The sequence below is a fragment of the Ictidomys tridecemlineatus genome, chromosome 4, assembly GCF_052094955.1.
Source record: "Ictidomys tridecemlineatus isolate mIctTri1 chromosome 4, mIctTri1.hap1, whole genome shotgun sequence".
In the NCBI taxonomy this organism is placed as follows: domain Eukaryota; kingdom Metazoa; phylum Chordata; class Mammalia; order Rodentia; family Sciuridae; genus Ictidomys; species Ictidomys tridecemlineatus.
In genome coordinates, this window is record NC_135480.1 from 200,908,897 (window position 1) to 200,927,030 (window position 18,134).

General features: G+C 37.8%; 1 protein-coding gene across 8 annotated transcripts in view; it reads left to right on the forward strand.

Annotated features, from left to right (window-relative positions):
- Gapvd1 (GTPase activating protein and VPS9 domains 1) overlaps positions 1 to 18,134 on the forward strand; it is a 90,064-nt gene that overhangs the window by 64,703 nt on the left and 7,227 nt on the right. For 5 of the 8 annotated variants that reach the window (XM_078048211.1, XM_078048213.1, XM_078048212.1 and 2 more), the window contains 9 exons: positions 2,153 to 2,240; positions 3,192 to 3,272; positions 7,501 to 7,623; positions 9,578 to 9,707; positions 12,363 to 12,472; positions 12,792 to 12,951; positions 14,027 to 14,214; positions 15,200 to 15,413; positions 18,056 to 18,128. In XM_078048211.1, coding sequence (XP_077904337.1) covers positions 2,153 to 2,240; positions 3,192 to 3,272; positions 7,501 to 7,623; positions 9,578 to 9,707; positions 12,363 to 12,472; positions 12,792 to 12,951; positions 14,027 to 14,214; positions 15,200 to 15,413; positions 18,056 to 18,128 — 1,167 coding nt within the window. The remainder of the gene's footprint in view (positions 1 to 2,152; positions 2,241 to 3,191; positions 3,273 to 7,500; positions 7,624 to 9,577; positions 9,708 to 12,362; positions 12,473 to 12,791; positions 12,952 to 14,026; positions 14,215 to 15,199; positions 15,414 to 18,055; positions 18,129 to 18,134) is intronic. The other 3 variants (XM_078048215.1, XM_078048217.1, XM_078048218.1) reach the window with 1 other exon arrangement.

Consider the following 18,134-nt stretch of genomic DNA (forward strand, 5'->3'; position numbering starts at 1 on the left):
TTTTTGGGGGGCGGGGTACTGGGGATTGAACTTAGAGACACTCGACCACTGAGCCACATCCCCAGCCCTATTTTGTATTTCATTTAGAGACAGGGTCTCACTGAGTTGCTTAGTGCCTGGCTTAATTACTGAGACTGGCTTTGAACTCGGGATCCTCCTGTCTCAACCTCCTGAGCTGCTGGGATTATAGGTGTGCACCACCATGCCCACCTCCAGGGTTCTTTTGACTTGCCTCCATCATTTTTTAAGTTTGTTTCTGTTTTTGCTTTCTGGCATGAGATGTTACAAGCTTATATTGTACTTTGATGGCTCTAGTCCTGAAATCAGTAATTTCTTCAAGGAGCCCTGGTTCTTTTTAGTGAAAAATAGTTTTTAGAAATTGAGATCAATCAGCATCCATTTCTATAGAGATGTTGCTGTTCCCTGGACCTGTCATTGGACAAAGCTAGGTAAAGGGGGGGTGGGAGAGAAAGAGAGAGAGAATGTCTATCTATCTACACATTTACCAGTGTGTTCATTTATGTTTTTCCTTCCATGCTTATAACTCCATTCTTCAATAGTGAGAACCCTGCTATTCTTTTTTGTTTTTTTAAATTTTTCGTTGTTGTTGTAGATGGACAGAATGCCTTTATTTTATTTGTTTCTTTTATGTGTTGCTAAGGATTGAATCTAGTGCCTCACATGTGCTAGGCAGATGCTCTGCCACTGAGCTACAGCTCCAGCCCAGAACCTTGCTATTCTTATTCTTTATTCATGTACTTATTTGATCAGTCTGCCTTATATGTATTTAATTTCCCATCACTATTGCTAACTTCTCCCTGGCACAGAGGCCCCTCTCTCTCTGCTTAGGGTCTGATTCTCTATTCACATAGATGCCCTTGGAGAAGGTATTTTCAACCCCAGTTTTAAATGTGAGGAAAAGAAATTTAAGAGATTTGTCTGAGGTCACACCATAGGCAAGTGAAGGAATTATAGTCCTTTTTCTTTGACATGACAAAGTTAAATATAACTCTGTATAATGGTGATCAGAACCAGGACTTTTTTGATGGGTGGGGAGCATACCAGGGATTGAATTAAGGGGTGCTTTACCATTAACTACATCCCCAGTCTTTCTTTTAAATTTTGAGCCAGGCTCAGTGATACACACCTATAATCCCAGGACTGGGAATGCTGAGATAGAAGGATCACAAGTTCAAGGCCAGCCTCAGCAACTCAGGTCCTAAGAAATTTAGTGAGACCATTGTCTCAAAAAAATGAAAAGAGCTGGGGTTGTAGCTCAGTGGCAGAGCATCCCTGGGTTCAATTCCCAGCAACAAAAATACATAAATAAAATTTGAGACAAGGTCTCATTAAGTTGTTAAGACTGGACTTGAACTTGAGATCCTCCTGCCTCTGTCTCAGCCTCCTGAGTTGCTGGGATTATAGGCATGCACTACCATGTCCAGCTCAAATCTGGATTTTTTTGAAGTTCGTTAGTTCTACGTTTGAGTCTTAGCTGTCCTCATGCAGGCTGTGTAAGTTGGGGAAGATAGGGAGATAATCTCATTTAGCTATGTATTTCTTATCTATAAAAAGCCCTAATAATATGGCCTGTCTCTAAGTCTACTGTGAGGATTAAATGAGATAATATCTATTTTTTTGCACACAGTTCACACCTGGTTTTATTATTAATACTATTACTTCCACCATCTCTACTACTCCTCTAGAGTTTATTTAAGCTGTGTTTACTTATCCATCAGTTTTTGTTGTTGTTGTTTATTGTGTGTGTGTGTGTGTGTGTGTGTGTGTGTGTTTGTTGTGTGTGTGTTGCCAGGGATTGAATCCAGAGTCTCACACATGCAAAGTATATATTCTACCACTGAGCCACATTCCCAGCCCTCCATAAGTATTTTTGGAGTTCCTACTCTATATCAGGCTCTTCCTTAAGCTTCTAGTTAACTAACAGTAATGAGATAAACCCTCAAGCAGATCACAGTCTAGTGCTTGAGAGGTAATTTCCATGTTCCAGAATTTACCTACATGGCAATACGAACAGTTTTGCTTTAAGGCACATAGGCCTGGTGTTTGTATTTCATAGACTTTCTGAAATCTTTTTCATAGTAACTTATCCATAGTTATCAACACCAAATAAAGCATTAAACTTTTTCTGCAGATTGAAGAACGCAAAGATAGCGATGACGAGAAGTCAGACAGGAACAGACCTTGGTGGAGAAAACGTTTTGTTTCAGCCATGCCTAAAGGTAATATTATAAAATTTTAGAATACTGTATTAGCAACAAGAAACAAAACCCCAAAATCTCTCTTGGAGAGCCAATATCTCAACTCCTCTGTGAGGCTTCATGGGCCTAAGTTTCTAGCTGTTTTGAGAGTGTAGGAAATGGGTTCACTCAGAAGAATGCTAAGGCAGAGATTAGAAATATTCTTTGCAGGAAAATGGTAGTGGTTTCATAAATGGAAATCATGCTGGTCATATGCCGTTGAAGTTACCATGTTGGACTGTTGACAAATGTATTGCTATCATTTATTGCAGGAAAATGGATGCCATTGGTAATTTAATATTGAAAATTCATCTTTTGTAGTCCTGAAACAAATTTAAGCTTTTTATGTCTGTGTTCATTGAAAATGTTTATACCCTAAGTATTATGCAGTGTTTATTTTGGAAGGTAGTTGTATAATATTGTTTTTCTTCTTCTTCTTCTTCTTTTTTTTTTTTTTTTGGTGAATATCCTGGCATCATTTGAGTTGGCAAAAAAAACTCTCTTCTTGAAAGGAGAGATCAGCAGCAGCTAGGAACCTCTTCCACAGGCCTCTCCCAGTGCTGTGGCACCTAGGCACTGAGGAGAGCTGCTTCCATGCCATACTCAAGCCCACTTGGTGGGGAGGAAAGAATGAAGCAAGAGTTTTTGACTGTGCTGATTTGCAGAGAGGTTAAGAGGCAGTGGTTTTGATCTAATCCCCATGATCCCGCCTAAATTATTCTTCTTATGGTGGATGACTCTAGGCAGATTCTGAAAGCTTCTTTAAGAACCTTCAGGGCTATTTTTTTAAGAATGATTATCAGTCGACGCTTGGGAATTTTTTAGCTTTTTTACTTTTCCTCCTCCTTTCACTTAGAAATGTTGGCACACCAGTTAACTTCCAAGTAGTGCAGTATGTTATATGTCACACTACTGACTTTATTTAATTTCCAGCTCCTATACCATTTAGAAAGAAAGAAAAACAAGAAAAAGACAAAGATGATCTGGGGCCTGACAGATTCTCAACACTCACAGGTTTGTAGACCCATGGACTTCCTGGCTCCTTCATTCCCAGAGCACATATTTCATAACACTTTTTCTTGGGTGCCATAGTGTTGCCTTTTTAGAAGAGTGTGTCTGTGTGTGCACGGTGGGGAGTGTGTTCTTCATAGCCCTGTGGTTTCCAGTTGGTGGCCACAGTGAATCTCAGTGTGCTCTTCCTGCAGACCGCCACCACCATCCTCATCCTCATTGTCATAACTTACGTTTATGACGAGGGCCCTGATCCTGAGCCTCTGGGCACCCTCCACAGCTCGCCGTCTAGTGGGTTGATGGCACAGTGCCTATGGGAGAGTGGTGACAATTGAACTGTGCATGCCAGACCTTTAGATCATTGATTGAGTAATTTTCTATAACAATGATCATAGAATTCTAAATTTATTTCCATCTACAGTTTGTTCTTGTCTATTCAGGAGCACAGTGAAATTCTCTTTTACCTAATCATTTCCTTTTTTCCCCCCATGATAAAATGTTCAAACAGTATCATAAATGCCAACTATTATAATAAAAGATTTAAAATTTTACTAATTTTTTACAGCTTGAGCCATTCTAACATTGCTATCTGACCCAAGGAAAATACAACTAGGGATTGGGTTTTTACTGTATCCAGCATTTGTATTCCTGCACCTTTTTGTTGGCCCATTATAAATAAGTACCCTAAAAGAAAAGAGTTTGAGAGGTAGTATTAATGACCCAACCTTGAATTTGATAACTAGGTATTGTTTCCTAAATGTTATAGAGCACCTAGAAGGAAGTTCATTTCTCACCTCTTTTTTTCCCCTAATTTTGATTTTAAAATAAGTTATCCTACTGTCCTACTATAGTTTAAATGAAGATTTTTTTTAAAAAATTTTATTTATTTTTTGTGGCACTGGGGATTGAACCCAGGGGTGCTCTACTATTGAGCTACATCTCCATCCCTTTCTACTTTTTTATTTTGAAATAAGGTCTCGTTAAGTTGCTGAACTTGTTTTCCTCCTGCCTCAGCCTTCTACATAGCTGGGATCACATGTTTGCTTTGGTGCCCAGTGTAAAATGAAGATTTATAATTAAAAAATGGGATAAAGCTCAAAAGAACATCCTCCTCAAAGAGATCAATATGGTACAGGTAGCATCCCATTTTAATGCTTATAGTTCTAGTACCTAATTTTATATATTTAGCTATATCTCTATGTCCTGGCATAGCAAATAAAGCATACCTGCTTTATTGGATATGGTGACTTCCCTGTAAGAAAAGGTGTTCAGGCCACAGTTCCCTGTTGAGAGCAGCCCAGCTTGTCTTATTTAATCAGCAAATACTTGTTGATCATCTGACTCATGCCAGGCACTGTGTTACATGTTGTGAGTATTCAGTCAAATTGCATAGGACCCTGGTTCATAGGCACTTGTCAGTCTGGTTGGAAAGAGAAAGAGATTGTCTCTTTGGCAAGGTATTTATGTACGTTTTCCATTTCCTAGTTCTTAGTGTTAGAAGAACACTAGTACATACAAACTGAACTATTTTGGGTAAAATTACTTTAATATTTAATTTTTAAAATTAATAACTTTGGTGTAGCTCAGTGGTGGAGCACTTGCCTAGCATGTGCAAGGCCCTGGGTGCAAAAATAATTAATAACTGGTGAAATTATAAATTATTGGGCCTTTTGGCAATATGTTTTTAATTCTTGGTATTAATACTAGAAGCTAAGTAGGTAGAATAAGTGTTTTTTTTCTTTTTTTTTAAATATAGTGATTCATTTTCTTTAGGTTCAACTCAAGTAGTTAAGCTTCCCTGTGGATGTAAAAATTTCTACCTAGTCCTGCCAGGCGCAGTAGCACATACCTCTAATCCCAGCGGCTCGGGAGGCTGAGACAGAAGTTAAGACAGGCTGAATCACAAGTTCAAAGCTAGCCTCAGCAATGGTGAGCCACTAAGCAACTCAGTGAGACCCTGTCTCTAAATAAAATACAAAATAGGACTGGGGATGTGGCTCAGCGGCCAAGTGCCCCTGAGTTCAGTCCCCAGTAACCCCCCCCCCAAATTTTTACCCAGTCTTAATTAATGGCCCATTGAAAGTTATTAAATTAATTATAAATCTTACAAAAGGACATTTCTCAACAAATCTGGCAGTAATCCTGCTACCCTAACTACTATTTTTCTCATATTCTCTTCCAATGTTTTTTCTGTGTTTGTACATAGTGGCTTTTTTATGATTGAATTAGATTATATTTGAAACTTTGTATTCTTTCACCACATGACATTTTATGAACTCTCAATTTCTACCAGATCTAGTTGGCTTTTGAATCATTTTTATTGACTATAAAATAATCTGATTTTACTATAGTAAAACATTCTCTATTGGATATTTAAATATTTTCCAGTTTTTAGCCATGAAAATCGTCCTTACTGTTTTATATACATAGCATTTTTGTTTTAATTATTTTCCTGGGTTAAAAATTTTAAGAATGGTGTTAATAGAAACATAGGTTATAACAACATGGTTATGGTTCTTACTATGTGTAGCAAAATTACGTTGTCCCTTTTTCAGAGCCTTTATTAGCACTCAAAAGCTATCAGCAAAAAAGTATTCCCCCTCCAAAACAAGATTCTATAATGGTAAAAGTTCTATCAATTGACATTTTTAGAAAGATGAACTTTTATTAGGGATCTCATCATGAAATTAAATATGATTAAATTACTTTGGAAATTCTTTTTCTATATAGTTGAATATAATTCTACAGAGACATGAACACCAAATTATTGTTTCATGGAAACAAAAGAAGAAGCTACGAACATGCTGCTTCACTTCTGTGCCTTGATTTGCTCTGCTGTAAAATGGGGTGATAATAGTGCCTCTTTATAAGATTGTTTGATGATTAATTGAGGTAGCCCACCTAAGGTGCTTAGTGCAGTTTCTGGCACATGGTAAACACTCAATAAATGTTGGCTTCTGCTAATATTAGCTACCTACCCCCCCCCCCTCTCTCTCTATTGCTGGGAATTGAACTTAGTGCTTTGCACATGCTGAGAAAGCATTCTTCCACTGAGCTATACCCTCAGCCTTTTAGCCACTGTTAATATGTATATGTATAAAATCTAATGATTTTGATATGATTTTAGAATTTCTTAGTAAAAGTAGGATTCTGCCAGTTGCAGTGGCACAACTTAGGTCCTAAGTAACTTAGTAAGACTTTGTCTCAACATAAAAAATAAAATAGGCTGGGGATGTAGCTCATTGGTTAAGCAACCCTGGGTTCAATCCCCAAAACCAAAAATAAATAAAATGGGATTCTCCCAAAGCCAAAATTAAATAAAATGGGATTCTAACTAAATGTTGGTATGGTTGGTTATCTATTGGCCTAGCTCTATCCCAGGCGTTTGTACTTTACCATGAAACTTTATTTTATCCTGTAGATCATAGCAGTTCTTTGCTTTGACAGCCCAGTCAATTAATGAATAACTTCTAATACTCCAAGATAACACTTTTGATGTGCTGATTTTTTTTTTTTTTTTTTTTTGTCAGCCTAACAGTTCTATAGGTAAACAAAGCTGTGGTTTTGTGGGTATGTTAAGTTTTTCTCAGAGCATTCAGGTACCATTCCAGCACTCTCTCAGGATGTCTAGATTCTCTGAGTGTTGCTGACCATGGTATGCACAAAAGTGCTGTGTGCCAGCAGTTGCACTATCGTGGTGAGATCTAGTGAGATAGTATATGAATATCTGTAACTTTCAGATGTGGTGTAGAAAGGAATTAATTCATGAAGAAAGAATAGAGAAAGGCACATCTCATCATTAAAAGGAGTTTAAGTTTAAATAGTTCTTTTTTGTTCATCATAGAGATATTTGATTAAATGAAGTCTGCATATAAAAGTGCATCTTTGGAAGTTTTGTTAGCATGAATTGCCATTAACAGTGATTTCAGTGTAAGCCCTTTAGAAACCTGTTATCCATTCAGTCTGCACTGAAGTTTGTCACTGTCATGCAGAATTCTGGTGATGATGAGAAGGTGGAGTGACTCTTCCCAATTTTCTGCTTTGACAAGGCTCTTAGACCTAGAAATGGGATGAGCAGGCAGCTGCATGGTACCTCTTAACATTGAGATATGTGCTCTTTTTAAGTCTGACCTCCTAATCTGCCTTTGGGATGTGCTACTGGTGTCATTACTAACATCATCGCTAGTACAAACCCAAGGAACTAATTCTCTCACCTTTCTTTCCCCTGCAGATGATCCCAGCCCTAGGCTCACTGCACAAGCTCAGGTTGCTGAGGATATTCTGGACAAATACCGGAATGCCATTAAACGGACCAGCCCCAGTGAAGGAGCAATGGCAAACTATGAAAATGCAGGTGATAATCATGATAAAGATTTGAACAGTCATTTTTACCATAGTAATAAAGATAAATCTTTTAAGTACCCTTTAAAAAAATAGCTAGAGAATCAATATACTATTTTAAAATTACAAACTTGATAACCCTATCAGATTAAATTGATGTCCTCTCTGTACTCTCCCACTAAGCCTGGGCACGTGCAGATGTTCAGATGCCTGAGTCATCATCCCATGAATCCTGGAGTCACTGCCCAGAGTGACTGGTGCATGCTTTAGCGGGAGGGAGGAGATTATTTTGCAACTGCCTATAGAACTGTAATTTCACACAGTTATCTCTCTTCAGGTAGCTGACGCAGCACTCTCTTAGGTTATCCATTGTTGCTTGGTTCTTATTTTTTAAATGATTATGTTTTTCTCACAGTAGAATATTGAACAATTTGTCAGAAAAATATGACACAGTCCTCAAGATAAATTAAAGGGAAACAAAAGTGTATAAAAGCTTAAGTAGTGTCTGCATCCATTTATGCTTATGTGTGCTGGGAGTATCTTCTAGAAGAATCTCCAGGAAACTGGGAATATGAATTAGCTCTGAGAAAGACTATAGGGGCCTGAGAGGGAGTAATGGGAAAAAAGAATTTCCACTTTTCTATTCTGAAAGTTCGTATATCTTCTATGTAAACATTACAATTATTAACATTTTTTCTATATGTTTTTCCATTTTTTCCTGAAGCATTTGAAATTTTCTCTGAATAATAAGAATGTTTTCCTATAAAAACACAGAATCTTCCTTATATTCAGGAATTTTGTTATTCCCTTTGATTTTATGTTGTTTTATGTATGTTTATGTTCTATTTTTTAACTTTTCTTTTAATATTTATTTTTCTTTTTAGTTGTAGTTGGACACAATACCTTTGTTTTTATTTATTTATTTTTATGTGGTGCTGAGGATCGAACCCAGGGCCCCACACGTGCTAGGTGAGCTCTCTACCGCTGAGCCACAACCCCAGCCCCTATATTCTATTTTTTAAAATTTTTTTTAGATGTGGATGGACCTTTATTTTATTCATTTATTTATATGAAGTGCTGAGAATTGAACCCAGTGCCTCACACATGCTAGGCAAGTGCTCTAGCATTGAGCCACAACTCCAGCACCTGTTTATCTGTATTCTTGATTGACTAATTAAAAACACAACAAGTAGAGGGACCCACAGATCTGGCTTTTCTGTGGTAGTCCTCTTGCTCTTTGTTGGGTGTGGTGAGAGGGCTGTGGGGGAAAGGTCTGGAAATCCATGTGCTTGGTCTACCTCAGCCATTGTGCAACAAAGGGATGTAGAACCAGCAATTTGTTTTGACTGGGAAGGAGTTCATGTCTCTAAAGTGAATTATTATGTAAAATGACTTTTGAAGATTTTGAGTTTTGTGGTTCAGTGATTTTGATTATGGAATATTAACTTTATTAATTCAGACTTTCACTGTTTTGGATTAGGATTGTGATAAGAATTTAAAACCATGGCTGAGGCTGTAGCTCAGTGGTAGAGCGCTTGCATGAGGCACTGGGTTCTATCCTCAGCACCACGTAAAAAATAAATAAAGATAATTGTTACTTTGTATACAACCAGAGATATGAAAAAAAATTGTGCTCTATATATGTAATATGAATTGTAATGTCATATATAACAAATTAGAATAAAAAATTAAAAAGAAAAAGATAAGTGTTCCCATCTACAACTAAATAAAAAAAAGAATTAAAACCATTCCCAGCATCTGCTCTCATGATACATTATTGTTGCTTTGACCATTTGGTCAAATGTTTTAAGTTTTTCCTTCTTTCTATTTTATCTTCTGAAGAACTCTTACTCTAAGATATTACTAATTTAGGATTGAGCTGCTCTGAATTACCTACTAGTACCAATACTAGAATATTACAAACTAATATAACTATTCTTTTCTTGGTGATGGGTTTTGGTATCCAGAGGTCATGGGTGATGGTGAAAGTGCTCATGATTCTCCTCGGGATGAAACACTACAGAACATCTCAGCTGATGATCTCCCAGACTCTGCGAGCCAAGCAGCCCACCCTCAGGATTCAGCTTTTTCTTATAGGTATTTCTTTTGTAGTATTTGGGACTTTGGGGTTTGGGCTTTTAATCATTATTGCAGTCAATTCAATTCAAATGATTCATTAATTCATTTTAATAATACATTTATGAAACAGATAAGAATGAAATAGTTACTGAGAAGACTTGCTTCAGTTCTGGATGTCATGTATCAAAGACAATAATTCAGAGATTTAAAAAAAAAAAGACTCATATGCCCACATAAAACACATAAGCAAACAAAACAAGTTGCAGTGCTCCTGCCTGTGCAAAGCTATGAATGTGTGTGGCACACATCAGGAGAGGGCATGGGTAGTTTGGAATCGCCCTGCACACAGTGATGGAGTAACTCACTGTCTCAGTAAACCTCTCTTTTTTTCATCATCCTCATTATGTGGGCAGGCCTCTATTTCTAATAGGGCTTGAGAAAGAAAATGACTTCAGGGTTCTTTGATAGCAATCCTCGGTTTCCTCAGACAAGAAGCCTCAGCTTTAAAGCACTAGTTATCTCTTGTGGACTTGCAAAGTCCCGTGTCCCAAGTCTCCCTCACCCCCACCCCCACCTCTCTCTCTCTTTTACATTTTTTTTTTTTTTTTAATTTTGATACTGGGGATTGAACTCAGGGATGCATTGAGACAGGTTCTCACTAAGTTTAAGTTTCTGAAGCTGGCCTTGCACCTGTGATCCCCCTGCCTTATTCTCCTGATTTGCTGGGATTACAAATGTATGACACTGCACTTGGCTTAAATTTTTATTCCAGAAATTTTCAAATAGATACAATGATGTACCCATTATCCAGATCCAAGAGTTACCAACACATAACCAGTATTATTCCATATTTACCTCCTCCCAGTTATTTTAAGGAAACTCTTCCTTAAAATAATATATATTATTATATATTATATTATTATATTTATATATTAAAATAATAAATATATTATTATATTTATGCAAAAATATTTGTAAATAAAATTTGCTACTGGGTTCAGTGGCAGACACCTATAATCCCAGCAGCTCAGTAGGCTGAGGCAAGAGGATCTCAAGTTCAAAGCCAGCCCCAGCAACTTAGTAAGGCCTTAAGCAACTTAGTGAGAATCTGTCTCAAAATTTAAAAAATTAAAAGGACTGAGAATGCGGCTTAGTGGTTAAGTGCCCCTGGATTTAATCTGTAGTACCAAAAAAAAAAAAAAACAAAAAAAACCGATCTTTTTGGAACTTTCCATATTTTTTTCCTGCAGTATAATTGGGGGAATAGCAGATAGAATTACCTTCCAGCATGACTTACTTTCTAAAACTCATCAAGTGACTTTACCATTATGTATTTTATAATATTTTTGGCAAATGAGGTGAATGTTACCTCATCTTGATATCTACATTTCTCATTTTATAGGAGGAAATCCAGTAGAGAAAGACTCAGAGCTAGCATGAGGTGGACAAGTGACATCCTACAGAGGAGGCACACTCTCTGGCCTTTCTCTAAGGTGTTCAAATTCCTTTTTCTAGGTAGCAGATTTGATTATTCTGAAGACATTCTGATCTGTGACCCACAGGACCAGAAAAGACCATAGGCACTAACAAATAAGAGAGCCTCAATGCTTCCCCGTTAGGGAGAGCTGCATTGCTGTGGAGGGTAGCCCCTAGCTGAGGAGGGCTCAGCTACTGGGTGGAAGTAGGTGGTTCAGCATTTGGAAGTTAAGAGGAATCCAATACAAAAACTCTCAAGCAACAGAGCAATAAAAAGGGTTTCTTGTCAATGGGCAAGTTTATATTGTGGCAGGACCAGAATTTTTCAAGAGATGCAATAGAAGGTGTTCTTGTGTGAGTACTGGGGTGAGCTGGCGACCTCTCTGGCACATATGCTGTCTGGTTCTCCTGAGTTCCTGATGTAAAACTCAGCATGTGATGGAAGGTCAGAAAAGGTTTGTTTGACTGATTCAGGTGACCCTATGGAGAGGTCCTTGCCCAGAGCACTTTTATAACCTTGTTCTTCAGGAAATTAGAAGTGTGTTCTTTTAAGCAAGAGTGAGATGTAAGTTAAAATTATTTTTTTAGGGGGCTGGGCGTATAGCTCAGTTGGTAGCGTGTTTGCCTCCTGTGCCCAAGGCCCTGGGCTAAATCCCCAGCACCACCACCCCCTCAAAAAATATATATAAGTGTGTGTGTGTGTGTGTCTGTGTGTGTGTGTCTGTGTGTGTGTGTCACACACACATACACACACTCACACACTTGTGGGACTGGGGTTGTGGCTCAGTGATAGAGCATTCACCTAGCACATGTGAGGCACTGGGTTCAATCCTCAGCACCACATAAAAATAAACAAAATAAACATTTGAAATATTTGAATCCTGAAGTAGCATATTTATTCATAAAGTAAATTAAAAATTTTTTTGGCTGTAGATGGACATATAATACCTTTATTTTTTTTATTTTTGTGTGGTGCCAGGATTGCATGCTCAGGAAGTGCTCTACCACTGAGCCACAATCCCAGCCCTCATACAGTAAATATTTATAAAATGTGATCATTTCTGGGTGAGGAGTTAGCTCAGTAGTAGAGCACATGCTTAGTATGTACAAGGCCCTGGGTTTGATTCCTAGCACCACAAAAAAGAGAAGTGACCATTCTGGACAAAGAAATTAATGTGTTTTGTACCCATTATTCAGAGATGCGAAAAAGAAACTGAGGCTTGCTCTTTGCTCTGCGGACTCTGTTGCCTTTCCAGTGTTAACCCATTCAACAAGGAACGGATTACCAGACCATACAGACCCAGAAGGCAAGTTGGTGCTGGATAGTTTAGTTTCTTCTGTATTTACAGCTTGAACCAATGAAATTGCCAGTATTTCACTCTTCGGCTGTATTAATATTCCATGGTTCAACTTAACACATTTGTTTTCATGTCACTTAAGGGCACTTTGATTACTGATACTTTATCATTTTTTTTTTTTCTAAATGGCAGTGGCACTACTGCTTAGTTTTGGTGATAAATGGTACAGTAGAATTAATGTCCCAAATGCCGGGGACAGTATATATGTAAGCTTATATAAACCCATGGAAATTCTCTATAATAATGTAATTCTCATTTTTTTATTTAGACAATGAAATTGTATGCTTCTTAAAAGTTCAGATAGCTGAAGCAATTAATTTACAAGATAAGAACTTAATGGCTCAACTTCAAGAAACAATGCGTTGTGTATGCCGTTTTGATAATAGGACATGTAGGAAACTGCTGGCATCCATTGCTGAGGACTACAGGTAACATACCCAACCCATTCAACAGACCTTCTCAGCAGCAAGTGTTTTCTTTTTAGTCCTTGTTTCACAAACCAGTCTAGGCCTACTACCAAGTGCATGTCTATGTTTACCTGGATATAGATTTCTAAGCTACACACTCCAGAAATGTAGTTACAAATGAGCAGCTCTTCCTAATAGAGAAGTGCAGTTTATGTCAGCTTTGCACAAAAACATTAAAGAAGTTTGTCTAGATTGTGAGGCTAGGATAACTAGTTTATTACTTTCCTTTTTAAGGGACATTAGTAAGTACTACTTTAGTAGACTAGAGAAGTAGTAGTAGATTTTTTTTGGCTGCCTGCTGATGGTTATGGGGAAGAGTGTAACTGAGATGCACGGGCAGTGTGGAGGCCTCATGTCCTAGTAGACGAGCTCCACATTAACACCATAAGCAAATAGCTGGTGGGGAGTGTTTAACGAACTAGTTTGTATAGCTTGTATTTTGTGGTTATTTTTAATCATCTCCATTTTCTTTTTTGTATGGGGGAGGGTGATGTTTGGGGATTGAACTACTTCTGGGCTGTATCTCCAGCTATTTTTTAAATTTTTATTTTGAGATAGGATTTCATTATGTTGCTCAGGCTGGCCTCAAACTTGTAATCCTCCTACCTCAGCCTCCCAAGTGAGCTGGGATTACAAGTGTATACCACCATGCCCAACTTATTTTCAATTTTCTGTAACTGCTCATTTCCTGTTAAGTAGGAGGTGCTACTAGTGGGGAAACCATGCTCCAGTTATAAAATAGACCTAGAATCTGAAGAGCCTTAGTAATATTCACTGAGTTAGGGAGCTAAACATTCAGTTCAAAAGATACTGTTCATCACGGACATGCACAATTTATGCTGCCAGCTCAAGAAAAACAGGATTCTGTTTCTTGAGCTGGCAGCATAAATATTCCCCAGGACATTTGTCTGTAGCCTGACATGCCAATTTGTAAAGCCAAAGTTTATGAAGTGAAAAAAATTGGAACTCTTAGTCATTAAAAAAAAAAAGTAAGTACCGTACATATCTGATGTCCTGCAAAGCATTTTCCTTTTAGGAAAAGAGCCCCATATATCGCTTACCTCACTCGCTGTCGACAAGGACTGCAGACTACGCAGGCTCACCTGGAGAGGCTCTTGCAAAGGGTTTTACGGGACAAAGAGGTAGCCAATCGATATTTTACCACTGTCTGTGTGAGGTTACTGCTTGAGAGCAAAGAAAAGAAGATCAGGGAATTCATTCAAGGTAACTACTGTTAGAGGAAGCATGTCTTCAACCATTTATTATTAGGAAGATTGGGAAAATTTGTTTTGTTTTGCTTGCTAGCTTGTGTAAGTACCTGCATGCTTTAGACCAGCTCCTTAAATACCTAGTTAGTTTGTGGACTTTTTTTTTTTTGATGGTGTTGGGGCTTGAACCCAGGACTTGTGCATGCGAGGTAAGCACTCTACCAACTGAACTATATCCCCAGCCCCTGTGGATTCTTAATAATTACACTTTGATATCAAATCTCTAAATTTCTTTTTCTCCTGGATTGAATATCAGTTTATTTAAAAAATTAGGGAAGTTGGTAAAACTTTGGATTCACACAATTTTTCTCATTTTTACAAACAACATATTTTTAAACAAACTCATTGGCACGTAAATATTTAGGTATTTCTTACTCTTTCCTGATTTTAATGACTTGGCTGTGTATTGTCCTAATATAAACCACTCCAAAACCTTTAGGCTTTAATGTCTGTATCATTAGCAATTAAAATGATTTTAGGGGCTGGGGTTGTAGCTCAGTGGTAGAGTGCTCACCTTGCATGTGGAAAGCAGTGGGTTTGATCCCCAGCACCACACTTGTTGAGGAAACAAGAAACATAAAAACAAAATAGAGGTATTGTGTCCATCTACAACTACAAAAAAATATTTTAAAAACAGATTTTAATACATTGGTCCCCCCTTATCTAAACAAGGGATATGTTCCAAGACACCCCCCCCACCGCAGATGCCTGAAACTAGGTCTAATACTGATATCTATATGCTATACCTATAACCTATAATGAGATGCCTACGAAGAAATAGCTTGCAATTCAAAACTTATGAATTGTTTATTTCTAGAGTTTTCCATTTAATATGTTGGATTGAGGGGAAATGAAACAGAGGAAAATGGGGTAGTTCTAAAATTTCCTTTTTAAGTTTATTCATATGTTGTATTTTAAAAATTATTGTTTGTGCATTGGAGATTTTCAGAAACTCACAGCAGCTGATGATAAAACTGCTCAGGTAGAAGATTTTCTACAGTTTCTTTATGGTGCAATGGCCCAGGATGTCATATGGCAAAATGCAAGTGAAGAGCAGCTGCAGGATGCTCAGCTGGCCATCGAACGAAGTGTGATGAATCGCATTTTCAAGCTTGCCTTCTACCCTAATCAGGATGGGGATATCCTTCGTGACCAGTGAGTGCTTCTGTGTTGAGTGCCTGTGCTGGATGCGTGTATCAGGTAGCCCCATACTTTAGGCAAGCTGTACCTGTGGTTTAGCATCTGATAATAAAGGAAATGTCTCAGTTATCATTTTTCACCCATGAGAGTTACGCAATTCAAAAGAATGATAAGTAGGGCATGGAGGGGCTTATCTGTAATCCCAGATGCCTGGGGGACATACATGAGGAAGATGACAAATTTGAGGCCAACAAGGCCCTGTCTCAAAATAAAAAATTAGAAAAAGGCCTGGGATATAACTCAGTGGTAGTATATACTTGTGTAGTATACATGAGGTCCTATGTTCAATCCCCAGCACCAACAAAAAAATATAATAATAATAATAATTAAAAAATAATAATAAATACCCAGTTTTCAGGAAGGTCATCAGGCTGGCAAGTATATGAATTTGTGTGGCCTTTTTGGAAGGCACAGCTTTGTATCCTCCCTCAAATGTTCTTCCCTGCCTTCTCTGTCTGATTAACTCTTACTTATCATTCAGATTTCAATTCAAGCATCATTTCCTTGGGAAACTTTTCCTGACTAGCTTAAATTCCCTTAGGGCTGTCTCAGGCCTAGTACCCCTCTTTAACACTTGCATTTATTGTTATTTGCCATTTATTTAAGTCAAGGTTTCTCAACCCAGCACTACTGACTTTTGAGATCAGGCAGTTCTTTGTGAAGACTAGGCTGTCCTATAAACGTTAGGGTGTTTGGCAGCATTCCTGCCCGAACACCCTAGGTGTAGTAATGCCCAACCAATTGTGACAACCAAAAATGTTTTCAGACATTGCCAGATGTCTCTGGGGAATGAAATTCTCTCCTGTTCTTCTTTTTTTTAATCTTATTTATTTTTATTTTTATTCTACTTTGTTATATATAACAGCAGAATGCATTACAATTCATATTATACATATAGAACATAATTTTTCATATTTCTGGTTATATACAAAGTATATTCACACCATTCGTATCTTCATACATGTACTTAGGGTAATGATTTTCTCCTATTCTTGATTACTAGTTTGTGTAATCATTTGATAAATGCTCTCTCTCCTACTGGATTGTCCCTTCTGTGAGAGTATGAATGTCATCGCATCAAGCATGTGTCTGGCTTCTAATATGTACTCATTATATATTTATTAGGAATGAACAGTTATATATTTGACTATCAACAAATATCAGCAATTATATGGTATGTGAGTTATGTCTGAATAAAATTGTTTTAGAAAGTAATATTGAGAGCTTGGGATGTAGTTAAGTGGTAGAGTGCAAAAGGACCTGGGTTTGATGCCTCCTGCAAAAATATTAAATAAGAAGTAATCCCAGTGGCTTAGAAGGCCGAGGTAGGAGATGGTAAGTTCAAGGCCATCTTTTTCCTATCTCAAAAAATAAAAATTAAAAAAAAAAAAAAAGGCAACCGCCATCCCACTCCCACCCTCCCCCCCAAAAAAATGTAGAATAGTGACATTGGGTATTTTGGGGATTGAGACTATGGAGGAATTATCATTTTCATTATTACTCTTCTTAATTTTCCTGAGTACTGCTCTTCAGTCCTACGTTTGCCCTAAGTGTGTTATCCGTTATTACTCTTTTTTTTTTTTTTTCCTAAGTACTGCTCTGCAGTCCTACTTTGGCCCTAAGTGTGTAACAGTTATCTCCATGCTTCCCAGCCTAGTAACTAATAGGGATCTGTGCAGTAGGATCTCAGAGAAGGGTTATTAATAGTTTATGCAAGTTTTGTTTTTGTTTTTGTGGGATGCAACCCAGGGCCTTATGCATGCTAGGCAAACACTTTCTACTGAGCTACACCCCCAGGCCTACAGAAATTTTAAGAGGTTGCACATAAATTTGAGAGAATTCACATTCTTGTGAAATCACTTAGAGTTGTTCCAACTTGCCTCTCTCATGTGTTCTTCATCTCCGAGGTTGTTAGCCTACCCCGGGGCCTTTTCTCTCTCCAGAGCACCAATTTCTGGTGTTAGGCATGGAATATAGAATGGGATATTGAAGTTACATTTACTGCAGAGAACAACTTTGAAGCAGACTATTCCTACCCACTCCTTCATGGCATTTCTGCAGGTTTAAAGACAATAAACAGTGTCTGGGTCTTTCCAGACACTGGAAGTCAAGAAGCTATTCTAACTCCTGCTACTGAGGCAAATCCTATACCTTTTAATCCTGTTTTCACATACAAAGTGAGGGGCTGGTGAATGGCAGAGTCCCTTCTCCATCTGAAAGCCTGATCTTTGGTTTCTGGCTCTTGATCCCTCTTACTTTCTCTCACTTTCTTCTTTTTCCTCTCCTTTACTAAGCAGTGTGTTCAAGCTAAGGGCTTCTCTTCTCTGTTCCTTGGAATGCTGTCCTAGTCCAGGAAAGGAGGATTCCCCTACCCCATGTGCATCCCCACAGCTCATTTGGCATTTCTAAGCAGATCCTAAATCTGAACCTTTTCTGATAAAAAAGAAGATTTATGGCCATGAGAGTCTCAACTGTACTTGTAATCTGCATATATAAATAAGTCTAAAATACTTTGAGTGTTTTGAAAAAAATTGACTATGGCTTTTTTATGCCTTATTTTCTGAAATGTATATTTACATTTGCGTTTTGGTTTTCAGGGTTCTTCATGAACATATCCAGAGATTGTCTAAAGTAGTGACTGCAAATCACAGAGCTCTTCAGATCCCAGAGGTAATA